Raw genomic sequence first — 27,705 nt, 5'->3', positions numbered from 1 at the left:
TGAAAGTTCAGGTATCATTTCAAAAGTCCTCGAAGAGTTCAGACACTGTTGAAGTAAAAAACACTTGTTTAATTGTTAGGGTACGTCAACGAAAATATTACATTTATGGTAGTGGTAGTAAAATATAATTAATTCATTGATCAATGGTCAACAAATTTAGTTGCAATGAATCTCAGCGAATTTAATTCATACTTCATTGTAGAAAATCGGTTTCAAATGGAAATCAATGGATCCTCTTTTAACTAGTTTCAGCCTTTTGAATTTGAGCCCTTCATAGGAAATCGAAACGCCATTAAAAATTTTAAATGGCACATCAGCATTTCAATTTCAAATGCACAAGTTGGAAACCCTCTCAGGCATGAGACGTATACATCCTTTGCTCTTCGATCTATGGTGGAGCTTCTCCTGCATGAACGTTATGGTTATTTGTTCGTTGAGTCTTAAAGAGTCTTCCCAATACAGTGATGAGGCTGAGCTTTATAGAAAGTTTTATGATTACAAGTGGATAGCGTTTTAAGTAATTGTTAATAAATTTTTATTCTTGCACCATATAATTCGATTAATGTGATGATTAGAGATTAAATGATGCATGCTAACTTGCTAAGATAAGTAGTACACTCGATTTGACCCTCAAGTGAGAAGTAGGGCTTTATTTGCCTTTGTTTCTGAGTGACATTCAATCTTCTCATTATCATTTCAGCGCGCGGGCACATACATTTTCCACCACTGGAAATTCTCATTACCGTTCAAACTTCCAGAAGTCGGAAGTAAATTCTTGTTCCCTGTTTGATTCAGAAAGTGGGAGGGCAGCTTTAAGAACATGAGGGGCAGCAAAGGGCAGAAAATCATCATCATAATATTGAATCAGTGTGTTTATTAAGAACCGAGATAGATACAATACGTCCAAATCTAGATTTAAGTCCACCAAATACATTTGAGTTGAATCTTCTCAAAATTCCTAGTGCCGTAGCCCAAAGCATGCTTTACATAAAAGAAACCCTGTGATGATAACTGAGTAACCGTTCCATGAACCCATTTCCCAATTCACGCCACTAATGCATAAATGAGACCCTCTGATTAGCTAGAGAAACCTGTTCAATATCATGGAATCGAAGCATCCCAGCAACAATGTTAACAGGATACATATCTGAAGACTTCTATAAGAAAACATCATATTAGGTACAGTGGCAACCTTGGCCTCTTCTGCCACAAACGCCCATGGATTAATATCTCCTTTCATGCCTAGTCCAGCTTGACATTAGAGTACAGTAACGTATCCCTGGTGATTGGCATATTCAGAAGGAAGTGTACCTACACAAAAGCAAAAATCCTTAACCACTAGTTAACTGCATTTCATTCCCAACAGCCAAACATTAATACTCTTATTTAAAATACAGGATCAGTTATGAACATATTGAAAATCCAAATATCAACCTTACAGCCTAGTGTACAAAAGATATTTGATTATATTGATTTGACAAAGATCTGAACTTCTCAATTTTTACCTAACAGCAAATCCTTACATCTATTAAGTCAATAAAGATGCTTCCAGTAGAATCAGTATGAGAATTTTCGCCTTACTTTTGCATTTTTATTGACGCAAGTCAAGTCAAGTATGATATACAAAATGATCCATGACCATTATACTCATTCTTATTTTCCCTTTGTCTTCTTTGGCTGTTACTATAACTTACCCCCAAGAGAGTTGCAATGAGAAGGATAATTCCTGTGATCCAAGCAATTGTTTTCCTGACCAATAGCACTTCCACAACAGTTGTATTTGTTGGGGTCTTTGTTTCTGCCAGCCAACGAGCAGATGGTCGACTGGTAAACACCACATTCAACGAATCAACAGGTGCTACTCCATCAAAGAGGATAGCTCCAACAATTTGACCTGCCAAATTGTCAATTTACTGTCAAATTCAATGACAAAGGAGAAAAGCTTCAACTAATATATTAAAGAAAGAAAATATAGTTACTCGACAATATTCAATATACAGTACAAAGAAATTTTAACTTCGAGAAGCAATAGTTGGACAAATTTTAATAAGTGAAGACTGTTACGTACATCAAGAGTGAAGACTTTTCTTTCCCAGGCATAGGAAAATCTAAAAATCATAACGCCAGAAAGCATAAGATCAGACAATACCTACCCAAAATAAAAATGTATATTACCTTTGTATGCATGTTCGAGTAAATCAAATATCTTAGTCATTACAGCAACTAGCACTTCCATTCCATGTTGAGCAACACCGTCAGATCCATACTGCTCTTCTAAAACCTATCATAATGTTATAAACTATTTATCAAGCTATGAAATAGTAGTCATAAGAAAATACACTAAAACATGCTGTTAGAGAGAATAATGCAGTGACTACAATATACTTGTAATGAGAATGTTTCCTAAACATTCTCATTACAAGTATATTGTAGTCACTGCATTATTCTCTCTAACACATGCCCTATCCAAATAAAATAAAGAAAATGGAAAGTGCATATACTTATGATGCAAGTGTGTGCGAGTGTCTGCTCATGTCTGCACATGCACCAAAGACAAGTAAAATATGGAGAAAAAGACTATCAGTACTCTGAGCCTCTGTTTTGCAAAATAAGAGACCAATGGAGAGATGCCTCCTCCTGATAATACCATGAGTATTAACTCAATCTTGAGCATCCCACCTACTTCCATATCATGTGATAGGGTTGAAAATGGGGCGACTTAATCTTTAGCATGCTAAAATGAGTAAAACAAGAATCTCAGAGCCTCAAGGTTCCTATATTTCTCATCCTGTCCAAAAACTTGTGGGAAACAGTTTCAAGCTAAAAGAGACAGAGAATAAAGCACCCTGACTATTGCTCCAAAAAAAAAAAAAAAAGCACCCTGACATGCAGATGATGGAAATCCAGAATATGGAAACGAGGAAATGACATACATACTTATACAGTTATACTTGAAACATCAGAGTTAATATTCTATAACAACACAAAAGAGGTGTCTGCAAAGGACACTCGCCTATACATTAATCCTCACAAAATCTATACCTTCTTCAATCCCCACCATTACTTGAAGCTAAAGATAAAAAATCAATACTCTCTGGAATGTCTTTTCAAGGACCTTAACTCAACTTGATGAAGTTTCAGGCATGCTAAGTGGCAATAGATAAAGATGATGTAAATTCCAAATTATTCAGAAATTTAAGCAAACAGGAAACATCCAAGCTAGAACATCTGCTCTGCTGATCATAATTCTCGCTTCAGAAGTTGGCTAGCGGATTGCTATTGATCTTTATCGTGATGTGCTCCTATTTGTTTTCTTCTGACTAATCTAGCTGCGGGTGGGGGAGTTGTTAATGATGGTTAAAAAGTACTCCCTTGTATAATTATTATCGGATTTAAAGACAATGGGGCTAATGCCGGGTTGTACTTCCTTATGTTATGATCCCCACGATAACTATATATATACATATGCACACAACAACAGCACCCTAGTCACTTAATACTTCGACATAATTCACGCAGGTCTCAAATAACATTGTCCTTATCTAAACTCTTAAACTACTAAGCGATAAAGTATATAAGTTTCACTTCTACCAACAAGCACTTTGCAGAACATTTGCTATCATGCGTTCTAAACTTTGAAGTTACAATAAATAAACAATAAAAGAAAGCAACACCTTGATGCCATCAAAACTGCCTGTTAATAGCTCAGCTGGACTGTGGATACTATGCAACAAATCTTCATGCAACTCCATTGCCCTTCTAAAATTGCGGATGAGCCCCAAAAGGCTAGTAATGAATTTCCTGTCTGCTTCCTGTATACATATAAAATTCAACCCTCCAATATAGGAGGTCAAGTTGATTGGCATATGTACGTAGATATAATCAAACACTAGACCATATGATACTGACTGCTAAAAGTACCTTGGACATATGAAGCTTCAACTGATCACCATTGGCCAAGGGGATGGCCAACTCTCCGTTTAGCGCTTCCAATGTATCAGGAACATATGATCCGCCCATCCAAGAGGCCTAAAAGCAAATTAAATTAAAGTGGAAGAATAAGTTCATTTTCATGTAAACAGGAGAAAACTGAGGTTATGGAAGAGATGGACAAAATGGACAAACGAGACAATGAAGAAAAACTCGATGCATGACTTACAAAATTGCTGATTTCATTGTCATTATAGTCTGCCGATTGCTCATCCAAAGAAAACACAGATACTTCACTTTCATCTGCAGTAATACACATTGAGAACAAACTCATGTAATTCCAGATGAGGAATGGTAATGTCTACGATTTGTTTGCCAATTATAAATCTAGAAAAGGATCACATACCAGGAAGCTTAATCTCAGCTTTCTTCAAGCCAAGGTCAATCTTGGTTTCATAAGCACTTTTAAGCATGGAATTTTGTTTGACAACAAGAGTAGGATCTGCATGTATAAGACATCCATCTAGTTATTGAGTGTACAACATAAAACAACATAGCAGACCAATAGAGTCAGGTTAATAGGCCTAAGTGTAAATACCAGCAATTCCTCTGACTTCCAGCACGAAAACAGCGTGAGGTCTATTAAATGGATTGGGCACAAGAACCTCATTTAACTACCAAAAACAATAAGAAAATATCACGAGTTAGACCTTGGAGTAAGGTTACGATAAGCAACTAGAGAAGGAGTTAAAGCACCTTAGATGAACCAGCAGCTGAGAGTGAAGCAGGCGGTGCAAATCCAAGCAAGACAGACACGGCGGCACTGACTTCTGGTAGCGACATTGAGTCAGGCTGTGAAAGTAAAAGCATCTAATCTTAGCAAACAAACTAAGAACACTAATATCTACATAAAGATTGCGAAAAAACTACTTCTTGCAACATGAAATAAACACATCAAATGCTCAAACAGTCCCAATTAGGAGCAAAATCGGAAACAAGTCGATGAATACGATTGAATTTGTAAGAGATTCAGCTTGGTTCTAATCCTATGTAGCTTAACAGGTGCATTAAGTGGAAATTCCATGAAAAGAATCAAAATTGGCGAAAACAAACAGGTAGATGAGAAGCAACGGCATCAGCGGGTGGAATGATTACCTTGACGACATCGTTGCTGCGAAGAAATTGATGAGTGGGGGCTATCGATAAAGAAGACGGAAGCAGTACCTTGGGCCTGGATCAAAATCGAACCAATTCTCAGACAACAACAACAACAACATCACATCGATAGATATACATATACAGATACACAGAAAGAGACGAACCCTAGCTTGCGAGAAGAAGAAGAAGGAGGAAACTGTGAGCAGATAGAAGCAGACGAATCGTGCGAGCGAATCCATGAGGGTGAGAGAGAGAGAGAGAGAGAGAGAGAGGGGATCTGATTGTGGTTCAAAGGAGAGTTGGAGAGAAAGAGAACTGAAATTTCGGTTATCATGGTTTTACCGAAAAATATTAAAAAGTCCTTATCACTGTAAAAACCAAACCGACGTCGCTTTGCTTTTGTCCTGTTTTTTTTTTACTTCACACGTGCAAAGCGGCGTCGTTTCGGATGCATTCTGTAGTTCTATACTTCTATAAACACCGTCAACTTCAGGAGCAACAGCACGTGTTGATGGTGGAGGAATGAATGTTGTTGTGAGGGATTTTATCCCCTTGGTTGTTGTTTATCTTTTGATTAGTGTATTGGGAGTTGGATGGCATCGGTTTACCAATACCGATTTTCTGGTTGTTCAGCTTACGGGTTTACTTCGGCAAACGTTTGTGGCTGGCGGCGCCGCAGTTTGGACGGTAATAGTTAGGGTTTCAATAGTAGGTTGGGTCTCTGATTGGGCCTATGCTTTAGTTTTAATTGTTGTAAGGATTAGTTTTCTGATACTGGCTCTTTGGAAGAAACCATTTTCCTCCCTATTTTCCTTTACTTCAGGAAAGTATTTCATTTCCTTTTGCATCCCAAACACAAGAAATGAACAACTTTCATTTCCTGATGCTTACTTTCCGCGAACCAAACGAGGCCTTAGAGCTCAGGAGGAAATTAATTTTCCTTTTTAATTTTTGGGGGTGAAATTTGCACACCCCTAATTACAAATGGCACACCCTTTTAATTTTTTAATATTATTTCATCTCACAATTTTTGACACTTCCTAAAATACCCTAAAATCAGATTTTTTTTTTTTTTTCGTTTCTTCTTCTCTTTCTTCTCCTTTTGGGCTCGGAGCTTCAGAGTCGGAAAAATCCAGACCAAAACGTCGACGCGGACGACACCGGTTTCCTCTTCGGACTCCGACAAATAGGACCAGACTCTGATCACCGGTAGTGTACCAGGAAAGTTGATTTGGACACCTCGAATCCTCTATTTGCACTCGACTCCTTCTCTCTCTCGCCTCTGCCTCTTCTTCTTCTGGGTTTGTGTTTGTCCGTCTCTGCTTGCACTCATTGTTGCTCTTGGAGTGGCCTCGCTGGCTCACATTGCTGAGTCTCTGTAAAACCATCAGCAGCAGCTTCAGTTCGTCCGGATCGGTGCGGTTAATGTGAAGAGGTCTGGTTCGAGGCCCAACAACAACAACAATCACTCCGGCGAGCTCTCCGGGTCCAGCAAGAGCAGTCCTACAAATACCCGGAATAGCTCCAAAACAGGTCATACGAGATCCAATTCCGGCTCTGGCCAGCCGTTAATTTATTAGGGTCAGAGCTCCTCCACCGTGAACTCGTCGCCGAGATCGAATGTTCTGACCATCGGGAACATATGCCCACCTGGCAAAATCCTCAAGGCGGGTATGCTTACGAATTGGAGCTCTAGAACCGACCTTTTGGGCTTCGGGACGGGCTGTTACGGTCACGAGAGCATAATGTGGGGCGGCGCGGCGGCCAAGAGTGTCGGTGCGGCGGAGGCCGTGAGCTCCAGAACAAGCGACGGCGGAGAGTTGAAGAGAGGAATGGGGAGTGTGGATCCAGAAGAGGTGGAGAGCTGGGAATTAGCACTACAAAAGAGGCAATTTTGCAGAGGCTTTGAGCTTTTATGATTGGGCAATTGCTTTGTCGCCGGCCAATGCGGCTTACCGGAGCAATCAGGCTGCAGCCTTGACAGGTTTATGGCGGCTGGGGGAGGTGGTGAGGGAGTGTGAGGAGGCTGTACATGGTGAAGAAAGACAGAAGATGGTCGTGGTTTTGGAAGAGAGAGAGAGAGAGACAGAGAGGACCCAGAGAGGAAGAAAAAAAAAAAAAAATCTGATTTTAGAGTATTTTAGGAAGTGACAAAAATTGTGAGATGAAATAATATTAAAAAATTAAAAGGGTGTGCCATTTGCAATTAGGGGTGTGCAAATTTCACCCCTCTTAATTTTTTGTCTGTTTGGGCATGTCCAACAGATTGGTGGTATATTTCTACTTTCAGCCCATTGGGCTAGCTGTGGGGCAGCATGATTGATCACTTTTGTCCAAAAAAAAAACAGCATTCTCTCAGTGTGATTGCGGAAATCTTCAGGGCTTCATATCGGTCGCCAGTTTTACCTTCTAAAGTTTCAGACTCAGGTTAGAGTAGTTCCCGGCTTTTTTTTGTTTTTTTCGTATTTGGAATCGAATATGCGACATTGTTTTTTCTATTTTGGATTTCATTTCGGGGATTTTTGTAGGGGTTTATTGAGGCTTTTATGGCTTCAAGCTTCGCAAAGCTTTCATTTTTGAACACTCTATTGGTTTGTATGATATTCTGCTGATGCTGTTACTTGAAACTTGAAAGCTTTCATTTATTGAGCTATGTTACTGTTCATTGACTGAAAACGGGATTGGAGTGTCAAATTGATTTACTAAATGGTTCGAATTTGTTGTTTTTGGTTTTCTAGTACATTCAGTTTTGCTTTCTGATTTCTGGGTAGACCTGCATCATAGTTAGAAGGGATGCAGAATCTTCAGCAAAATATAGTAATGTGTGTTAAAATGCAGTGTATTTGATCGATTCTGGAGTCTTAATCTGATTGATGAGGTTCGTCCTAGTATTCTTTTCGATTTTTGTCAGATTAGGGGCGCACTTTATCTGTAAAATATATGTGTGTACTGTATATTGATGTGCATAATATACACAAACAGCAAGAAGTGTGTTTGTTTGTACACTTAGGTGGTGTGTGTTGATGGCTTTATCTCTGCATTTCATTTCTTTTACAAATGGATACACAACGACGATGGGACGAGTTAAACCCTGACTGTTTACTAAATGTGTTTAGAAGACTTGGAATGGAGGAACTGCTCTATGATGTCCCATTCGTGTGCAAGTCATGGCATAGAGCAAGCCACAATCCATCATGCTGGCAATCTCTCATTTTTCCAGACATTGATCATAATGCTGTTGACGAAGATGAGAATATCAAATATGATGCTTCCTCTGCGGACAATGAGTCCAAACCTCAGAGTTTTGGTGCTTTCTATGACAGATTCATGCATGAATATCAAATTGACAGCGGTCGTTTCTCAATCGGCGGTATTATAAAGGTTGTCATCAAGCGCAGCAACGGACTTCCTACTGTTCTTAAGCTACCTCAAAACTCCACAGAAGAAGTTCTTACGTCTGTTTCAGATGTGTAAGTTTTCTCCGAACCAGACATGTATTCTTTGTAGATTGCATCTTTCCATGAAGTAAGTTTCCATTTCCCCCACAAATACTTCATGGTATACTACTGTCGGTTGCAGCTGTCCTGGACTTAAGTTTTTGTCTCTATCGTGTGACTGCAAGTTCTCAATCCTTTCAAAGTACTCCCTCGCAGTTCAGGAACTGATTACGAATTGTACAAATTTGGAGACTTTGTCATTGGAAAGCAGCTGCCACCGCTACCGCAACCAGAGATTTAATCATGTTGCACTCCTGGTACAGATCAGCATTCACTGCAAGAATGTTGTAGATTTGCGCGTGTCGAATTCCCAGCTATGTAAATATGGGACATTCTCGATTGCCACCTTGCTGCCTAAAATAAAGTACTTGAGCTTTAGGAAGTGTGACATTGATCAAAAAGATCTCATCAGCTTACTGCTGAGGTGCAAAGAGCTAGTGCTTTTGGATATGAGAGATTGTGTAGGTTTTAAGGTTGACAATGAAATATCTAAGCTTGCTTCTCATATTAGCACATTTGTGTATTAAGTGTTCTGTAGACGCAGTTGTCAGCTATCAATTGAACATGATTGAATTGATGGAGACATATAACTCAGGACTGATGTTAGATTTTGTTTTTGTATTGCAATTGAAGATGTAACAGGTTCCTCTGTTATGTCATCGGATATGTATCAATATGTATCAATTTGATATTTCTCTGTGACATCTCTGACTACATTTGTGAGCAAAAAGTGTGTTTGAGTACAGATCCTTTGTGTACTGTGACAATAGAAGATTACTTTCATTTTATTTCAAGGGGATTAGTGTGATTCTGGCCATTTTGCATCTATCCCATGGAAGCATTCCACATCTGACTTATTTCCTCTGGATATTTAATGGAGTATTGATCTGCAAAATTAAATAAGGACATTGGCACTTTGGCAGAGGTGTTTAGGTAATTGAATGACAAAGACTGTTGAGCTAACTGATGAAGGATGAAGAGAATTTGCAAAGACAGAAATGAAAAATTAGAGTCTATGGTATGTTTGGTACACTGGAATTAGACGATATTAATCAATTTTCTTAGTAAATTGGTATTACAATAACTTCTTGCTGGTGATTCCACTTTTATTATAAGGACGAAATTCTCATTTGCAGTTTACACTCATTCCTGTTGTCTAATTTGTTGGATCTATTTCTCTACAGATTAGTGGTGTTTTCCCTTTGCAGTTGGCTCATTTTCTTGTACTAAATGGATCAACAAAGATGGGAGTTGAACAATGACTGCTTGGTGAATTGCTCGAAAAACTTGGAATGTAATCGCTACTCTTTGGTGTCTCATTTGTGTGCAAGTCCTGGCACAAAGCAAGCCTCAACTCTTCATGCTGGCAATGCCTCATTTTCCCAGACTTTGAACCTTGTCTTTTCAGTGTTGACGCTGAACATTAGCCCAAGGGTTTTGGTCCCTTTTACGATAGGTTTGTGCAGGATTATCAAATAGATAAGGATCGATTCTCCATTGATGCTTTTGTTAAAGTTTGTCGTGAACTGTAGCAATGGAAAGGCTACTGTTCTCAAGCTACCTGGATTCACTACTGAAACAACATTAAAATATGTTTCAGATGTGTTAGCTTTAGTTATCAGTACTAATTTGATCTTTATTTTTCTAAATTTGAAAGTAGCAAGCAGCAAGCATTTTTTTTATGTTAATCTGGTACCAATATTTGCAGGTGTCCTGGCCTTAAGTCTTTGTGTTTGCCAGATGATTTAGTTCTTTTCAAGCATTCTCGGATGATTCCAGAATTAATTGGAAAGTGGAAAAATTTGGAGTCCTTGTCATTGGGAAGAAACTTGCAGAAAGTTATTGACCAGATGCATTATGAGAACATGTCCTTGAATTAAAGTTTTGAAGCATTGTTGGCATCTGATACGAACAGCTGGCTTAGCACTGTGGATGAAATTCTAATGCAGATCGACCGTCACTGCAAGAATTTGATCCATTACAAATTTTTCATGCCTTCATTGGTAAAGTTGAGACACTGATAATCGTGAACTTGTTTCCAAACCTGAAGTACTCGAGCTTCAGAAAGTCTTACATTTACTGGGATAAACTTGTTACATTTCTGCGCGGCTGCAAAGAGCTTGTCGAGTTGGATCTGAGGGATTGCAAAGGTTTCGAAGAGGGTGATGAGTTGATATCAACACTTGCTTCTGCTAAGATTAGTAAGTTCTTGTGTCAGGGTTCCATTGGCTATTCTCCATTTGGTTTTTACTTGTATAATCTCTGTAGGGCGTCTATTTTGTCATTTGGTCGAGGCAGGGGATGGTTTGGTGCAAATTGGGTTGATGAGGGAAGAGACGAGGATGGTGGTTTTCATTTTGATCCATGATTCAGTTCTATGAGCCTATGATAAAATGTTCAAGCATAATAAAAAGCTGATCTCTCGAGGTATTGTTCCATCTATAGCTACCTTGAAGTATTTCAGCACCTATTTGATGTCTACATGCTATAACCTATTGATCTACTTTTGAATACATGCTATGATGCTAAGCAATTGAACATGTAAAGTGTGTGCAATGAAGTAAAAAAGACAATTCAGGCTACAAGAATCAGTTAAGAGGTTTTCCTACACTGAAATGATGGGGAGTGTGGCTTTAGTGATTGTGCCCGTAGTTCTCTCTTGAAAAAAATAGTGGGATCGATATCTCTATAACTCATTTCTGGAATAAAGATTTTAAGTTTTTAGGGTCTGAAGACAGTAACTTGATTTTGATGGGCCGACTACGAGTGTGTTATTATGTATTATTTGCCTCTTAACACCGTTTTTATGGATTGACACCTTGATCAAAACTTCTGAAAAATTTATAGTTATAGTCAGTATAATTGAAATAAATAAATAAATTCAATTCTTGAAATGTCTGCAGTTGCTTATGAACACAACTTTATGAGGCTGCCAGTGGTTGATGATGCCAGGTCTGTGGTTTTGATCATGTCCCATCATTATTCTGATGCAGCTGTTATGCTCACAAGTCCAGTCTTTGTTCCATTAATTCTCAGATTATGTACTGCTAAAACTAGAATACAGTGGACTGTGAAATGGCGACTGCTCAAAAGTTGTTGTATCTTGCAATGGAAGGTCTCTTCTTTGCTCACAGATTCGAGAGGTGATCAATTGATCATTATCTTATACATACATCATAGAAATATGCTTGCAGCCCCTTCTGAACATGAAGAGGTGGACTACCACAATGCAAATACAATTGTATAGTTATCGGTCCATAATTATGAGCTCCATGCTGTTGGCCGGTTCCCCCCTCATGCTAAGCACATTGGCCAGCTTGTGGAGAGCTAGAGACAGAAACAGAGAAAGTGAGAGAGAGTTGTAAAAGGAGAGAGAGAAGAAATCCTGCTTTTACAATATTCTTGTGAGTGTATACCCAAGAGTGTTTCTCTGGAGAGTTTTTCCTCTAGTGTTCTAGAGAGATTGGTGATTGTAATCCCATTTTCATAGTGGAAGTTTTTCGGAGTTTGTCCCGTGGTTTTTTTTCTTCACATTGAAGGGTTTCCAAGTTAAATTTGATGTCTCTTTATTGTTCTTATATTCCTATATTGCTGCGTATTGGCACATGCGTCATGTTGGAATTATATGCTTCACTGCTTGTTGAGATAACTGTCGTCGAGATAACAAATCCTCATCCCTAGCTCGTCAAATTTGTTATACAACTTGCATATCAGATAAATTGAGGGTCAGATATGCATGATCAGCTAGATGTTCTTGGTTCAACTTTGGTTTCTAGTTGATTCTACAGCCAGTCGATGGCTAAATTACAGAAGTATTACTACAAAGACAAGGGAATGAAAGACATTTTCACTCTTACTATACTTTGACTTCGAGGTCTTGGTAAAACAATTCCTCCCCCAAAAAATAACCTGAAGGTCAAAGAGTTGATGCGCATTTAGGGTTGGGCACAAATCAGACCATGTCGGTGTTGGGGCTAAAAATGGATTCCCTATCACACCAAACAACGTCGGGCTACTAAACAACAAATAAAACATAGAGAAACTAAACATCAATAATATCAAAATACGAGTACCGAACATATCTCAGAAGCGCCAAATTAACCATATTCCCGAGCCTATCAAAGACAGACTGCCAAAAATATTCTCTCAGATTCTGCAAAAAACAAATTCCATATGTAAAAAAAATAAAATAATGATCTTTAAAAAGCAAGAATGTTGTTCATTCGCAACAAAACATTTTCTTTGCGCGGCGGTAAAAAAAATGCCTGTTGTCCTCACTCTAGGACTTCCTTCTTTGAAAAGCAATCTAATACTCTCTCAATTGGGAAAATTTTAAGAACAGTACATGAAGGCACATTCCGAAGTTCGGTGTATTTGGTTTCAAAGAATTAACTTTGGTACATAACGTTACAATCCCGACCCAAAATCAGTGTATGCCGTTACGGCCCCCGTTAATCAATCTGATTTTAGTCAAATTTGTAAGGGCAAATTCGTCTCTTCATGAATTAACAAAAAAAAAATTGCAGAAGAAGGAGAAGGAAGATGAAGAAGGAGAAGAAGAAGGAAAAATTGCAGAAGGTGGAAGAAGGAGAAGGAAGACGAAGAAGAAGAAGGAGGAGGAGGAGAAGGAGAAGAAGAAGGAAAAATTGCAGAAGGAGGAAGAAGGAGTAAGGAAGACGAAGAAGGAGAAGGAAGAAGAAGGAGAAGGAGAAGGAAGAAGAAGGAGAAGGAGGAAGAAGAAGAAGAAGAAGAAAAAGAAGATGGAAGAAGGAGGAGAAGAAGAAAATCATATTTGGGTACCCAGATTTTGGGTGTCCAAATCAAATCAGGGAGGGAGGAAGGAAGAAGAAGGAGAAGAAAATTAGATTTGGTGTCCAAATAAAACTTGATATCGGAGAGGGAGGGAGGGAGGAAGAAGGAGGAGGAGAAGGAAGAAAAAATCAAATAATATGGGTATCCAAATCAAATCGGGGGGGGGGGGGGGTTGGGGAAGAAAGAATAAGAAGAGGAAGGAGAAAAAGAGGGAAGAAGAAGGAATAAGAAGAAGGAGGAGGAAAAGGAGGAAGAAGAAGAAAGATGCCCAGAGGAGGAAGAAGAAGAAAGATGCCCAGAAATGGGTGTCCGAGAGAGAGAGAACCCAAAATTACCCTTTGAAAATTGAATAATTTCATAAGTTTAACGGTGTTATTGACGTCACGTACTAAAAGTGGGTCGAGATTGGAACTTCATGTACCAAAGTTAATTCTTTGAAACCAAATACACTGAACTTCGGAACGGCCTATACTTCATGTACTGTTCTTAAAATTTTCCCCTCTCAATTCCCACATTGCCATAGGACTCTAAGCATTGCTTAGTCTTGATTGTCTAAAGAATACAATTGTGTCGCGGAATAAAAAAAAATTAGCTTGAATTATGAATATATGATGCTTTTTATCGATATTTATAATTAGTCTTTCTAAATGTATCCATCAAATTTCTATGTAGATCCAGCAAGTTTTTACACCCAATAAAAAAATAGAATTTATAATTGTACTCAACAACTTTTCCAACAATACCCTTAGCAAAACTCATACCCAGAAAAAGTCATACCCAGCAAATATGACACCCAAAACTCACACCCAACAAAACTTGGATTATCTCCGCATCAATATTTGACGTTGATTGTTCCAGTGTGCATTTGAGCATTTCCCCTGGCTGTTAGCTATTTCTATGGCTACGCATTCACCTACTCCAGCACACTTCAATGTCATGTCAGAGAGATCGTCCGACAAACTGATGGAGCAAGCACCAGAAATTCTGGCCCTTCTTAAACCCATCACGAATACGTTTGCAGGGCATTTGCGTCTGTCTAGAAATGGCAGAAGAGAAGTCGGTTGGTCCATTCACTTTGGTGGGTTGGAGTCTTGGAGAACATGCACATCTCACTTTGGTGTTCGTTACTTGTCATCATCGATCATCATCTTCCTTCTCCAATGATATTGATCGATACCCATAAGTCATACCAATTTTCTAAAGTGATCGACTTTAATTTGATCTTCTCTGGATGTGAGAAACCATATACTTCCTTTCTTTCTTTTTCCATATCTATAAAAGACATTGATTTCGCACTAAAAACCTTGGTGTTCGTCACTATGACTTTTGCTGGGTGTGAGTTTTGCTAAGGGTATTGTTGGAAAAGTTGTTGAGTACAATAATAAATTCTATTTTTTTATTGGGTGTAAAAAACTTGTTGGGTCTACATAGAAATTTGCTTGATTCATTTAGAAAAACTCTTTATAATTAGAGTAGAGGGAAGTATTACCACGTGGATGAATTATATCAGCCCAGGGTGGAACTGTGAGACATGACCTACTTGGTTAATTGGTGTAGTGTAGCCGTGTAGGGTAGAATGGTGTCAGTGTGATATTAATGCAAGTTTTTTTTTTATACAAATGCAAGTTTAAAACCTCGACTTCTCCGGAGTGAGTGTTCCCCCTCTGGTCAAGCTAGAGTAATAATAAGGAGAAATAATCATTTATCCAATTTTAGCTTAAAAATTGTCCACTTGCACAACGAAGAGCTTTTTAACCTCATTTACCCAAAACACTCTAAGAGATTATTTCCCTATTACTCAATTAATTCTTTTTTTTATTCTTTTTAATTATTTTTTAGACTTTTTTGCCCTCTCTTTCTTTCTCACTTAGAGAGAGAAGTCGTTGGTTACCTTGCCGGACTACGGTGACTAGTGGCCGGCCTCGGACTCCGGTGACCGGAATCCGGCGGCCGGTGATAGGAATCCGGCAACCGGTGACGGGAATCCGGTGACCGGTCGCTAATAATACCCAGTAACCATATTATTACCCCCCAATAATCATATTATTGTCTCCCAAAAATCATATTATTGCCTCCTATAATCATATTATTACCGTCCAGTGAATTGTATGAACTCCCAAAACTAAAATGAATACACTACAGGCACAATTGATCAACTTATAATCATATTATTGGCTCCCAATAATCATATTATTGCCCCCAATACAAACTCCAATGTCTCTACTGCTTCCCAATAGACCACCAAAAATGCCCCATTTTGTAGGATTCACAGATAATTTGACTTTAATACATAGAAAACAACATGTAACTTATCAAAACACCATACTATAGTGATCCTTGTCCCTCATATCAAAGTTTACTAGGGGCCAATAATGTGTCTACTGCCCCCCAGTAGACCATCAAACAAACCCCACAGTTACATTGCAATGTCAGATTACTCACATTGTTGAACAGATAGTAGATCATTGGCCTCCAATCCAATAGACATTCAAAAAAAAAAATGCTATTCCTTAAAACTCCATAGCCATCTCCACAACACTGTTCTTCAATTCGTCTTCGGTGACCTTCGCTTATCGCCTCCTTCTTCAATCTCTTACGGTTCACATTCACCGGAAGCTCATTCTAGGCCAACCTGGCCTGGGTCCGGCCCAACGAACAGGAGCGCTCCGCTTGAGCCAATGCGAAGGTCAATTAGCGCTTCAGCCTCGATCGTTCGCCGGCGGGATGATGCAGAACGACCTCGACATGGCCACCGCGTCCCTCACCAACAGCTCTACGACCTCGACCTGCTGCTCAAATCTGGCGGGATGATGCAGAACGACCTCGTCTCGCCCCTCGCCGCTCCAAACATTGAGTCGAGCAAGGCGGTGTTCGAAGCTTGGGCTACCAAATTGAAAAAGAAGGCGGTAATCACCATCGACACCCTCACCGCCGACCCTGAAAACATTTGGGCTGTTTTGGCATACTGCGGCGTCTCAGTCTTCATGTGCGCGTCCTCCGGCGATGCAGATCCACTCGGTCGGCGCCTCCTCCATTTGCCGCCTCTTTTGAAAATATGATGCCGTGCCGGAGATTCTTGCTCTCTGTCATTGTTTTAGTTGTGGGAGGGAGAGAGAGAGAGAGAGAGAGAGAGAGAGAGAGAGAGAGAGAGAGAGAGAGAGAGATCGGTGAGGAGAGAGAAAATCAGTTTCAATTTAATAATAGGGGCAAAATTATCAAAAGATGTTATATTAGATAAATGAGTTAAAAAACTCTTAGTGGAGTAAGTGAGCAATGTTTATGCTAAAATTGGGTAAGTGGTCACGTCTCCTAATAATAAATACTTTTGTAATAAGACAAAAAAAATGAGTGTGATGTACGCCCAAGAACATCACACTCATTCTCTCTCTGCGTTCACAGGTCAGTCTCTCTCTCTTTCGTCACCTCTGCTAATTGTGACTCGTTTCTGGTTCTTGCTTTCTGGGCATTCTTATTTTCTAAAGCTTTCTGCCCCAGGGAACTGGGTTCTTTTGATTTTCGATTTTGGGTAGAACCCAGAAACAGAAAATCGGAAGGTTCATTTCTTTTTTGCGATTTGGATGAAAGAATGTTTGTGTTTGTTAGATGTTTCATAAATGCATGGAAATTGGTTAGGCAAATGTGCAGAGATGACTGAACATAAGATAAGGGCAACTCCAACCATGGGGTTCAAATTCAGATTTGGGAGAATTATAGGACTTCTCATCTCCAACCATGGTTTTTGGGGGGTGTTGGTCCTAAATTTATAGGACTTGGGCTCATCCCAAGTCTCAAATATGAGACTTTTCCAAGACCAGGACTGGTCACTGTAGCATCGGGGCCACCAAGTGGGCTGTCTCAGCCCAACAAATGAAGAGACGCGCCTGGAGCTGGGCATGAAGGAGACGCGCGCTTTAGGTGGAAGGGAGAAAGGGACGCGCGCGTATGCGCTGGAGAGAGAGAAAAGGCTGAGAAGTCTGGTTCACGGGCCCCACGTTTGCTGTGTTTTGTCCCCTGCCGACCGTTGGAACCCCCAACGGTCATATCTATTGAAGGGCTCTGATCAGTCCATTTTGAAAATGGACGGTTAGATGTTGGGTTAATTTGATTTTTTTTTTTGATTGAAACGGATCTATTCAAGATCCAATGGCTCAGATTTTTTTGGAAAAAAGTGATGAACGGCTCTTATTAGTTGAAGGGTTATTATTTCCTTTTTGTTCCATAAAAAAATTACCAGAAAATTTCCTTTTTTTTTTAATTCATTAAATAATAAGAATAATTTTTAAATATTATGATAAAATGTTAAATTATTATTTTTACCTGATTTAATTAAATTAACATATTTTTAATATAATATTCATCAAAATTATACTCATATTATATTTTAGTCAAGAATAGTGAAAATAGCACCCCCATATAGCACCTCATGGTTGGAGATGAGAATTGAGTCTTATATAAATAGTGCAACTAGGGGGTGCTAAAATGAGAATAGCACCCCCAAATGGTGCCCATGGTTGGAGTTGCCCTAATAGCAGAGATGTTTGAGGGGAGGACCAGCTTCTATGAAGGATGGAACATGCCTATTCACTCCTAAAAGAAGATGTGGCCAAGCTGCAACATTTGATGAAGTTGAAACTCACCTCTGTAAAGCAATGGTTTGAATACCGCCTGCAATTAATGTTTTCCTTCAAAATGATGTCTGCAAGATGAAAAAGCAATCTCATGATCAGCAAGAAAGAAAAATGAAGTCCTCACTTTTGGTTTCATGGTCACGGCTACACAAAGAGAAAATGGTAGCCTAATTCCACTTATTTACAGCAGAGCAGAAGCTTCAGAATATGCATAATCGAGGCAGCTATGCTGCAAATCTTTTTCAGAACAAGCCAAAAATAAAAGATTCAGAAGCAAGCAATTACCCTTAATTAAAGAAGCAGAGGTCACTTCTCAAGTAGCTACGAAGCTTGGCGGTGGAGATATGTCAAAAATCTGCAGATAATTACAAATAGCTTTACACATAAGCTTGTCAAAGTCAAAGCTTCCAAACTATGTAATTGATCATGAGTGCTGCAGACATGTATAACTGATTATCAAATGCAAGAGACAAACACTTAAGTCTATTTGTATTAATTAAAGGCATGGAAAAGTAAGCTGTAGCTTTTGTTCTGAAATAGGAATTGAATGGCAAAAAGACAAAAGCTTCCAAACATGCAATTGAACAATTGTGCAGCAAATTTGTGGATGCAATGCAAACAACCAAGGTCAGTCGGTGGTGTTGTCAGCAAATCATAAACAATTGAATTAAAGTTCCCTGAAGTGGCGGCTAGTTACCTTGAGGGGAGGCCACGTCTAGTTCAGCTCGGTATGCCTGCACAAGAAAGAAGTCTCAATTAAATATTGGGGATTCATGTGGGTTGCTAGCTACAAGACAACAAAATTTCGCCAGTAAACATAGTCCTAGCAGAGGCAAAAAGGGAAGAACAAGGAGGCCCAAATTTGCGATAAAGAGAGTTGACAGATTGAAGAGATTCACTATCAAAAATTATCTCTTTGAGTCAAAGAAGCCTTACCCAATGCACGTTCTTGATGGAGAATGCAGAATCAAAGGGAAGGGTGCTCTTATACAGAACGGCAAACCCAGACGTCTTTTCCAAATTGAACTATAAGAGCCAAGCTTTATCTTGAAAGTTATCTCTATCATAATCTGATCACGCCAAGATGTCATCCTGTGAAAGAGATCGAGCCTATCAAGTCTGCCTATGGACAATCGCACCACAATCTTGTCTCCTTGGGTTTCAATTTTGTGCAAGATGTGAAGTGGGCTCAAATGGGCTGAATCAATCCATGCACCACAGTTTTTTTGGGCTCTGTTAAATCACTCGTCCTCAAGTTTAGAAGCTCTACAAGGCCGACTTCAAGAAATTCGGGCCCGGCTGAATTATTCATCGACGAGTAAACAAAAGGCGACACAAAGCCCATTTCAAATTCCAGAGCCCGTTATGAAGCTCGGCACATTCAGGTGCCCAATTAAAATCATTGGACACTCTATTAAAATTGGGTGTTCACCAAAATATGTTTTATCGACGGGTTCAAAATACATACCCGTTGAGTAAAAATTGGTACAAAACCGAAAAGCTCAAATAATGAACTACAATGGTTTGATTCATTCACAGGGTATGTAGGCAGTCTAGCGACCCACTAGATGCAACCACAACTCCAAACAGAACCCATGACTCCACCAGTCAAATTCAACCAGTCCCAAATGAATCACGAACTCCAGTCAAATTCTCCCAACACCACAAAAATCAAATCCATTCCAAATCACACAAATAAAGTCCAAACCAAATTCAAGGGCTTTAAACCCTTCCCCAAACACAAATTCAAAATAAATGGGTCATCTACCCATTTAAATCTCAAAAGCCGGAACTATATGTGGTTTGATCCCGCAAAGGGTATGTAGGCAATCTAGAACAAACTAATCTAGATACAATCACATCCTAAACACAAAATCGAATCCTTGGTCTACTTAAACCAAATTCGTCCCAAACAGTAGTCTAATTCCAAAATCAAAGCCCTCCAATGAGTCATCCACTCATTGGAACTCTTGAACTACGAGTGACTTGATCCCTCTCCAAGGGTACGTAGGCATCCCATTCAAATATCCGGGTGCAGCCGCAAAAACAAACAAACACACATCCCATCAATTGGTTTCTTCATAAATGAAATCAAATGGTGTTTCCCTGTAACAAGAGATTGTAATTAAGAGACACATTTTGTCTTGAATGGGTCGAACCCAAAATAATAAAAACTCTATTCACTAAATGAATACGAGTAAAATTATGTTAGGTGACATTTACGCTCACTGTGTGCATATTTTTCCCCAACAACAACCTCTGCATTATCTCACCAATATTTTGCTAAAACAGTGGGACCAACTGAGGAACGGCTGTGAGGATGAATACAGGCCCTTGGATGCCATTATTCATCACTGTAAAGCCGAAGCCACCATCTGGCTCATTGAAGAAGTTCATCGAAACACCTCATCTCATCATGATGTAGCCAATCTGTGGCTATCAGATCCAATGCACCATGCCTTTGTTGATTCCATCTTTCCCCACTTAGACAGCAGCTCGTGAAAGGGCGAAAGGCCTTTATTTTGTTATATTTTGCCTGTTAACTTTTGTCAGGTAAAATTTTTGTTTGGCTATAATCAAATTACAGTTCAGCATGCAATCAATCATATTTGTTTGTCATGACTTGTAAGCTTGCAAGAAGCCTCAACAAACATGCACACAAAAAACATAACAAAAGGATGTTCATGATAAGAGAAAACGACTCAATTATGTTAATTGTGTGAGCTTTGAAGCGGATTGAGGTCAGTTTCTGAGGAAGATTGTAGATTTGGGAAAGGTGATTGTGTAGGTACCTAATGTTATGCAGTTATGCATCACCTAAACCATGTGATACACCAGTTAAGGATTTAGGAAGACTTGGCCATTCCTTCTTTAATGTTGTAGAAAGACAGGAAAGTTTAATCACATAGTTGTAAGTCAGAGTACCGAAATACAGAGGGTTTGCAGAAAGGAAAAATGGAGCCAGTAATTACAATTGAATCTGCCTCAAAATGACATCATAAACATCAGGAGATAAACTAGCCAACTCCTCTATTTACTCAAAAGATTATAGTTATGATTGTACATTATATCCATGGTGATGGAGACACAAGGTATCAAAATTTAATAAGAACCAAGATCTGCTCTTTTCTGCTCTGGATACAGACGACTACAAGGATTAAAAAGGTCGAGACAAGGGCAGCCATTCGATTCAAGCAGACATGAATCAGTATTTCTACATGCAGAGATACTCAAGCATATCAACATATTGGAATTTAAATTGAGGGTACTTCAATCCATAGGTGGCAGGGGCAAGGATTGAGTGCTGAGTGTTAGAACTTGTGTTTTGTTTTTCATTTTTGGTGAACCTTGCCTTTGTAATTATCTTCTATGTTTCTGGACATGATCCCTTGACGTAAGGGTTTTGCAGTTGTATTATATGCAAGTTTATCTTGTACATATGCAAGAGATCATTTTGTGAGGAAGTGAAAAGCCAGCTTGAGGTCTTTTTATTTCAATTCATCAGAAATCTAGACATAAAATTTAGTTCACCCAAAACAAGTTGCAGACCTAAATTAGATACGGGAAGAACAAAGATTAGGAAATCATCAAGTTTTCTCAATTTAGGTAGGAAAAACTTTTCTGCTAAGCTTCCTGCACAGACAAGACGAATTCAAATTTCCTATAGAAAATAATATTTTATGAACAAAATTATGGAAAAGAGAAAGGGAAAAAAAATCAAGTACCCAGGAGTGAGAATAACGGCTTCAATTAGGAGAAAAGGGTGTGAGCGAGGGAGGGAACCAAGGCCCAATACCCAACAACAAATCTGATCAAGGAGACATTTGACTCAAGAACAACACTTAATTGTAGTGGTTGTGTGAAACAAACGGCTAGCCGGTCATTGAGAATTGCCGTAAGAGAGACCAACTCGAGCCATTCACTACTTTGTCCTTGTGCTTCCCGAGTCTGTTTTTTGAATCCTGGCAGTCACCTCTGCTCAGAATATATCAGTAATTTTAAGCAGAGGAAGAGGATGGGGAAGATAGGAGCTAGAGGCATTAAGCCGACAGCAACACAGAATTCACGTGGAGGTTTACTATTGCATGCAATAGGAAAGGGCTCATAAGATCAGAAGATCAATCTGAGCCACCATCCTCATTCCTTCAGCCAACCTGACCATTAATTTAACCCTTTGCAGAATCTCAAAGAAGTTCATGAAATTCAACAATAATGGACAATCAATACATACATATTTTCAAAACAGTGGTAATGAAGTTAATTTATCCTTTGTAAGATAATGTGATAAACATAACAGTTTCAATTTTGTAGCAACTTTTTGGATAGAGTAGATTGAAGCTTTGATCTAACTGGTTATATTTGTTAATTTCCGCAGAACCTTTTTCCAAGCAGTATAATACTTTCAATAAGCCAATCAATCACAAAAGAATACCAAAAAAGCACCCATTTTAGAAAGTTAACTATTACAAAATTAATATCCAATAATTATTCAGAATAATTTGATAAAAAAAAAAACAAAAAACAAAAATTATTCAGAATAATAGTACATATATTGAAAATAAGCCAGTGAGGGTTCTATATGAGTCACATACCAAAAACAAAATTCTAGTATGACAAGATTGCAATTTGGGAGGCGCAACTCAGTGTAATACAGTATAGTGCCTGCGTGTAATCTGCAAGAGAGAAAAACCCAAATTTAGATGACATTATAAAAGATTTTAAAAAAATATGTAGCGTTGCACTGGTTTGGTGAAACACTACACATGACACCAGCAAGTAGACTTTAAATTAGCTCTACCTTATTAGTGTTTAGACCTTCCTCAGTTGCAAGTTGGTTCTAGTTAAGTTCTAAGTGCTCTCTCAAAGTGATTATGAGAAGGTAACAATTAGCTCTCCACTATAAGTATTTTGACTTTTCTCTTAAAATAGGAATGGACTACGGGTTCGAACCAGGTTCAGCTAGTAGCAGAAGGAAATGTGTATGTCACATGAAAAACTCACAAAAGTAACAACGAAAAAACATTACTTAAGTTGGTCAAAGTTTAGTTTTCATTTTTTTGGTCAAAGTTATTTAGTTGAAAGCATATATCAAGAACACGTAATTCCATCAAACTAGGAAAATATATATATATATATATATATATATATCATATGTTAGCAAACAGTGCAATCAAATGATGGAGATGATGTTACGAGTACATCTATTCAGCTTGCTAAGCAACTACTCTCTTGAAATTGAAATGGAGTACCCTTGATTCACTTCTGACCAGCTTTATCTCATACTACGTACTCAAATATTGAAAGAAATAACTTTTGTTGTAAAATTGTTTCACTTCAACCAGACACGATGCCATCACAATAGCAAACAAAACCACGTAGTGACAATTGCAACAGTACATATCCAAGGAAGAATGGGAAAAAAGGGAGCTGCAACAAGTTAGAATACCATGATCCACAGGAGCTCCACAATATGAAATGGAAAATCAGCTGCCTAGCTTGAAACAAAGTAAAAATGATGCAGGACCAATACGTAAACTGTAGAACTAAGGATGCTGTAGAGATAATCTGCAGTAGACTAAGAAAATAGAAAGATAACTACTGGAATCACACCAGTAGGTTCTAGGAGTCACACCTAGGAGGGAGGTTGAGTCACACAACCAAGGATAGCAAACGCTCTCAATTTTATTAATCTTAATCTGAAAATAAACGACTACAAAGGCCTCAATAAATAGTGAGGCTAAACAATCCTTGAACAACTAGGACCAAGTAATCCTAACATCCCTAGGCTTAAGAAGATTCCCTAAAAATATCTCCTAATAATAAAACGAATCCTAATAAGAAAAGAAATCATAAAACTTACCAAAACTTTCCGAATACTTGCTGACCCCAAATCAGTCAATTTCCCAAATGTAGACACACCATCGCTTACCCATCACAAAATGTCTATAACTCTCGCCTTTGAAATTTTCAAATAACTACATGTCTATCAAGTGTAATATGGCGAGGGAACACGTATCCAGCTAGCTAAAGCCATGAAATCAAAGATTGAAACACATGGAGTACACTGGATTGTGAAAACTATAGCAGCATGTATAAATAAAGAACAAAGAGAAACATATGCATCATAATCGGTGTCAAAGAGCTATAGAATAGGTAGACCCATGTATCATCTAAAGCAAATAAGTAGCCATATCAAACAGATAAAACAGAAACCTAAAAGTAAAATGGCCACAAATTCTAGATAAAGTTACCTATCAATTTGGACGAAGATACACAGGGGGAAGAGTCGATGGGCAAAGATACATACGGAATGCATTCACATATGTTTGAAGGACTCCCACCACCCACCATCCTAAAACCGCACCTGTCACTTTAAGAATGATTTATTCCCCAATATTGGAGCAGCTGAATAAGAAAGAACGAGAAACCCTTAAGTAAACAGCAAACTGCTCCCTCCTAGCCATGCCGCCTTATATCTTAGCTGGTAGGTACGCTGAATATATGGCAAACATGAGACAACCCATCCAAATGATGAGACAACCCATCCAAATGATGAAGTAGGCGACAATGTGAGACTCCTCATAAATTATCTCAAACACCATGCCCAATATTTCCGAAATTACAAACAATACAATGAAGTATTATCCGGCACAGGGTCCCTATTACCAACCTCAACGCCAATGCCTGAACTGGGAGCAGAATGTCTTCCTCTAAATCGCCATCTCGAAAACCAGTAGAGTTCTGTCCGCCGCTTCCCTCAAATAAGATCCCGCCTCCAACAACACGGGCGTTAAGCCCGTCTCCGATGGTGATGGCGGCGACTGGGAGGTTTCAAACGTCATTGATGTGTTTATGTGTAGTAGTGTGTGTCTATATATATTTGGACGGGCCCAACACATGTAAAAAGGGCCCAACCCAACACCTTACGTCCAAGTATATAAAGGCATATCTAGCGAACCCTAAAATCAGATCCAGAAAAATCCCAATTCTCGCCGAATCATGGTATCGTCCGAGGTGTTCTATGCTCTCATAAACCCCGTTTTGGGAGTCCTGCTTGTTGGATACTTTGTAAAGATCACACCTATCGCTGAAGACATGCTAAAAGACTGGAAACGTAGCAACGAGATCATACTTGAATCTTGCAGGGAGGAGATGAGAGAAAGAGATGAGAGAAAGAGGTTGGTTAGAAAAGTGATTTTCCTTTTTTCCAGATTTATTTTCTTTGATGTGTATCTCTGAATTTTGTGATCGATATGTTCCTTTATTAATTAGAGACGCTAATAGGATTCCGAAATCATATTGATTCTCTAGTTTGTTTGGATGTACATTATGCTTTACTGGGCTGTTGTTCTGCAGATTTCCCCATTTAACCTATAATTAGTTTCTTTTTTTTAATCTCTATATTCATCAAAATTAATGCCTTCTTGTGGCCCTGTATTCTTTTTGTCATCATCAAGTATTTTGAATTTAGGTTGGTTTGTGGAATAATATAACTATGTAAGTTGCTTAGAAATTCCAATACAAATCTTTTCTTCCTGTTATTCTTTCGGTTTTGTGCGGGAAAGGTAGCAAGGATGGTAACAAGTTTTGGGTATGAAAATTGAACTCTTGTTTGTTGGTCTTCTGTGCTGTTTAGTCTTGTAGGAGTATCACTTTTTTCATGTTTCTGAAAGACTACTTTACAATAGTCAGATCAGTAAAAAAAGAAGTTTAGAACTTCTTCCTTATTTATTTATTTAGCTTCTATAAAACATATGGAGAAAAGCTGGCTGTCGGTATCTCCTATAGATCTACCGGTTGTTGATTGGAAATTGGAAAAGGATATTAGAAAGAGACGATGGGGAGCCAGGATGGTAGGAAGGTATGGGTATGAAAATTGAACTCTTGTTTGTTGGTCTTATGTGTTTTTCACTTTTTCTTAGCCTAGTAGGAACATTACTTTTTTCAAGTTTTTGAAAGACTACTTCACAATAGGCTTGCCAGGATCTGAACCAGTTATTAGTCTTTGCTTATATCCCCTCCCTATCAAAACCATTGCTCTTATATAAGAACAACTTGTACTGCGTAGTTGTGTATTAGATAGCTATTAAGTATTTTAGATAGCTATTAAGCAAGGTTGATTTCGATATTTGAGTTAGATCAGTTGATATGAATTCTAAATTCATGGTTTTTTTGGTTAGGTCCAATGTTATTATTTTAGTCTTTTACACCATCACTTTGGACACATTTGAAAGGTGTAGGGAGGGTTGCTGAACCAAGTATTTTGAATTTAGGTTGTTTTGTGGAATACAAGTATGTGCAGCAAAAGTTGCTTATTTGAAAATTGTTGCAAGTTTCTTCTTTAATCAATGAACTGGCCTAGCTTTTCTATGTAGTCTATTTTTGTTTTCATCTTTTGTTCATGACGAAGTGGTGTTAGCTCAGTGGTTAGAGCATCCACTACCTAAGATCGATGTTATGGGTTTGAGTCACCATGGGGGTAGTGAAATCCTTTGATCCTCTTTTATACAAGAAGGAAAAAAAAACTGGTTTTCATTTCCATATTGAGGATTCTTATGTGACATTAACTTCTTTGTCTTGTTTTTCATTGATTTGCAGGCTTGGATGACTCTAAGGTTCAGAAATGAACCCGTCATAATGTGAATTCGTGGGAGACTACTTATGGCTTTATGTAATAATAACTACTTCTACGCTCAGTATTTCTCTCGTCTTAGTTTAGACGGTTCTGTTCTGTACTTTAATTTAATGGGAAGGCCTTGTAAGAGAATGAACGTGTCTTGATATGTATCAAAAATTTCTTTATGTTATCTGATTTGTTTGGTTGAATATTGTGTTTTCTGATGTGTATCTGGTTTCATGTTTTTTTATGTATATGTTCAAAACTGAGAAGTAGTTTACAATCAATATTAATATGAAGAGAATTTGTTTATATTTTCTTTTGAAGAAAAATGACCACCTCTATTGATACAGCACGAGACGTAGAAATCAAATTCTGAGATCACGAAGGTATGAAATGCTACTACATGAAATTCAAAGGTAACAAAAGTAATATGAAACATTACTAGATGGAAAATAAACCTAAAATCAGTGTTCTTTTGCAATTGTGCAGATATTCTGACTAATGAAATATGCTAGACATCTGAATATTGAGCAAGGCCAGTTTGTTGAGAGCTCAAACAATGTATCAATACAATGAGCTTTAGTTACTCAGAGAATGGGTTAAACTGGGGTAATAATTAAGTATTTGCTGGATAGAAGTTTCTAAAACCTAAATTAACCAACATGCCACAAACTCAAACCCAGAATTAATTGGAATACAGTACGGTTTCTTTGAGGTCCAAACCAGTCTTTTGAGCATATCATTAGAAATGAAAATTGGTCGAGAGGTTTCAAATTTTCAATATGGACATTGGACTATAGAGTAATGGTCATTGCCATATCTACGGGTCAATGTTGTACATCCCGTAGGAGAACCCATGTACCATACCATGGGCCGGATTCACAACCCACCATGATGGTGCTCATCAGAGGCAACACCTCAGACACCAAGGGCCTCAGACCTAGCCAGCACAGTCCATCTAACTACACACCAGAAAGCTGATATAATTACAAAGGGACAACCTGCGTCCCACATCGAAGAAATGGGAAACTCCTTCCCCATGCACGAGTATAAAGGATCA

The 27,705-nt window shown here is 38.5% G+C and overlaps 1 protein-coding gene, 3 long non-coding RNA genes and 1 other non-coding gene across 9 annotated transcripts; 3 read left to right on the top strand and 2 right to left on the bottom strand.

Moving 5' to 3' along the window:
• Positions 1-854: 854 nt before the first annotated feature.
• LOC112199845 lies at positions 855-6,626 on the bottom strand. The gene is made up of 11 exons (XR_005809802.1): positions 6,453-6,626; positions 5,086-5,161; positions 4,687-4,782; positions 4,529-4,604; positions 4,337-4,432; positions 4,160-4,233; positions 3,922-4,029; positions 3,675-3,812; positions 2,176-2,281; positions 1,695-1,894; positions 855-1,311 (listed from the first exon to the last, which is right to left on the bottom strand). It is a non-coding gene; the product is annotated as an uncharacterized LOC112199845 (transcript).
• A 769-nt stretch (positions 6,627-7,395) lies between these two features.
• LOC112200540 (putative F-box/LRR-repeat protein 23) lies at positions 7,396-9,371 on the top strand. 2 transcript variants are annotated; one of them, XM_024341574.2, is made up of 3 exons: positions 7,396-7,515; positions 8,208-8,558; positions 8,668-9,371. In XM_024341574.2, exons 2-3 carry the CDS (start codon positions 8,215-8,217, stop codon positions 9,110-9,112), a joined length of 789 nt encoding a protein of 262 aa, XP_024197342.1. In that variant the 5' UTR covers positions 7,396-7,515; positions 8,208-8,214; the 3' UTR covers positions 9,113-9,371. The 2 variants fall into 2 exon arrangements, with proteins under 2 accessions (XP_024197342.1, XP_024197343.1); XM_024341575.2 differs by having other exon boundaries at positions 8,205-8,558; positions 8,668-9,370.
• Positions 9,372-9,386: 15 nt separating this feature from the next.
• On the top strand, positions 9,387-11,726 carry LOC112200081. The gene is made up of 3 exons (XR_002936145.2): positions 9,387-10,041; positions 10,294-11,012; positions 11,489-11,726. It is a non-coding gene; the product is annotated as an uncharacterized LOC112200081 (long non-coding RNA).
• Positions 11,727-11,791: 65 nt separating this feature from the next.
• LOC112199822 lies at positions 11,792-19,166 on the bottom strand. 4 transcript variants are annotated; one of them, XR_005810399.1, is made up of 6 exons: positions 18,962-19,166; positions 18,723-18,759; positions 18,311-18,380; positions 18,035-18,093; positions 12,659-12,738; positions 11,919-12,574 (listed from the first exon to the last, which is right to left on the bottom strand). It is a non-coding gene; the product is annotated as an uncharacterized LOC112199822 (long non-coding RNA). The 4 variants fall into 4 exon arrangements; XR_005810400.1 differs by lacking the exons at positions 11,919-12,574; positions 12,659-12,738 and adding an exon at positions 11,792-11,912 and having other exon boundaries at positions 18,962-19,163; XR_005810398.1 differs by having other exon boundaries at positions 11,920-12,738; positions 18,962-19,162.
• A 5,814-nt stretch (positions 19,167-24,980) lies between these two features.
• LOC112200786 lies at positions 24,981-26,870 on the top strand. The gene is made up of 2 exons (XR_002936449.2): positions 24,981-25,203; positions 26,624-26,870. It is a non-coding gene; the product is annotated as an uncharacterized LOC112200786 (long non-coding RNA).
• The last annotated feature ends 835 nt before the right edge of the window (positions 26,871-27,705 follow it).

Source organism: Rosa chinensis, chromosome 4 (genome assembly GCF_002994745.2).
Source record: "Rosa chinensis cultivar Old Blush chromosome 4, RchiOBHm-V2, whole genome shotgun sequence".
Lineage (NCBI taxonomy): Eukaryota > Viridiplantae > Streptophyta > Magnoliopsida > Rosales > Rosaceae > Rosa > Rosa chinensis.
This window is presented reverse-complemented; position numbering and strand designations above follow the sequence as displayed.

Coding starts and splice junctions, on each gene's coding strand:
- LOC112200540 (XM_024341574.2), top strand. CDS start 8,215: ATGGAGGAACTGCTCTATGATGTCCCATTCGTGTGCAAGTCATGGCAT. Junction 8,559..8,667: donor CTTACGTCTGTTTCAGATGT/GTAAGTTTTCTC, acceptor TGTCGGTTGCAG/CTGTCCTGGACTTAAGTTTT.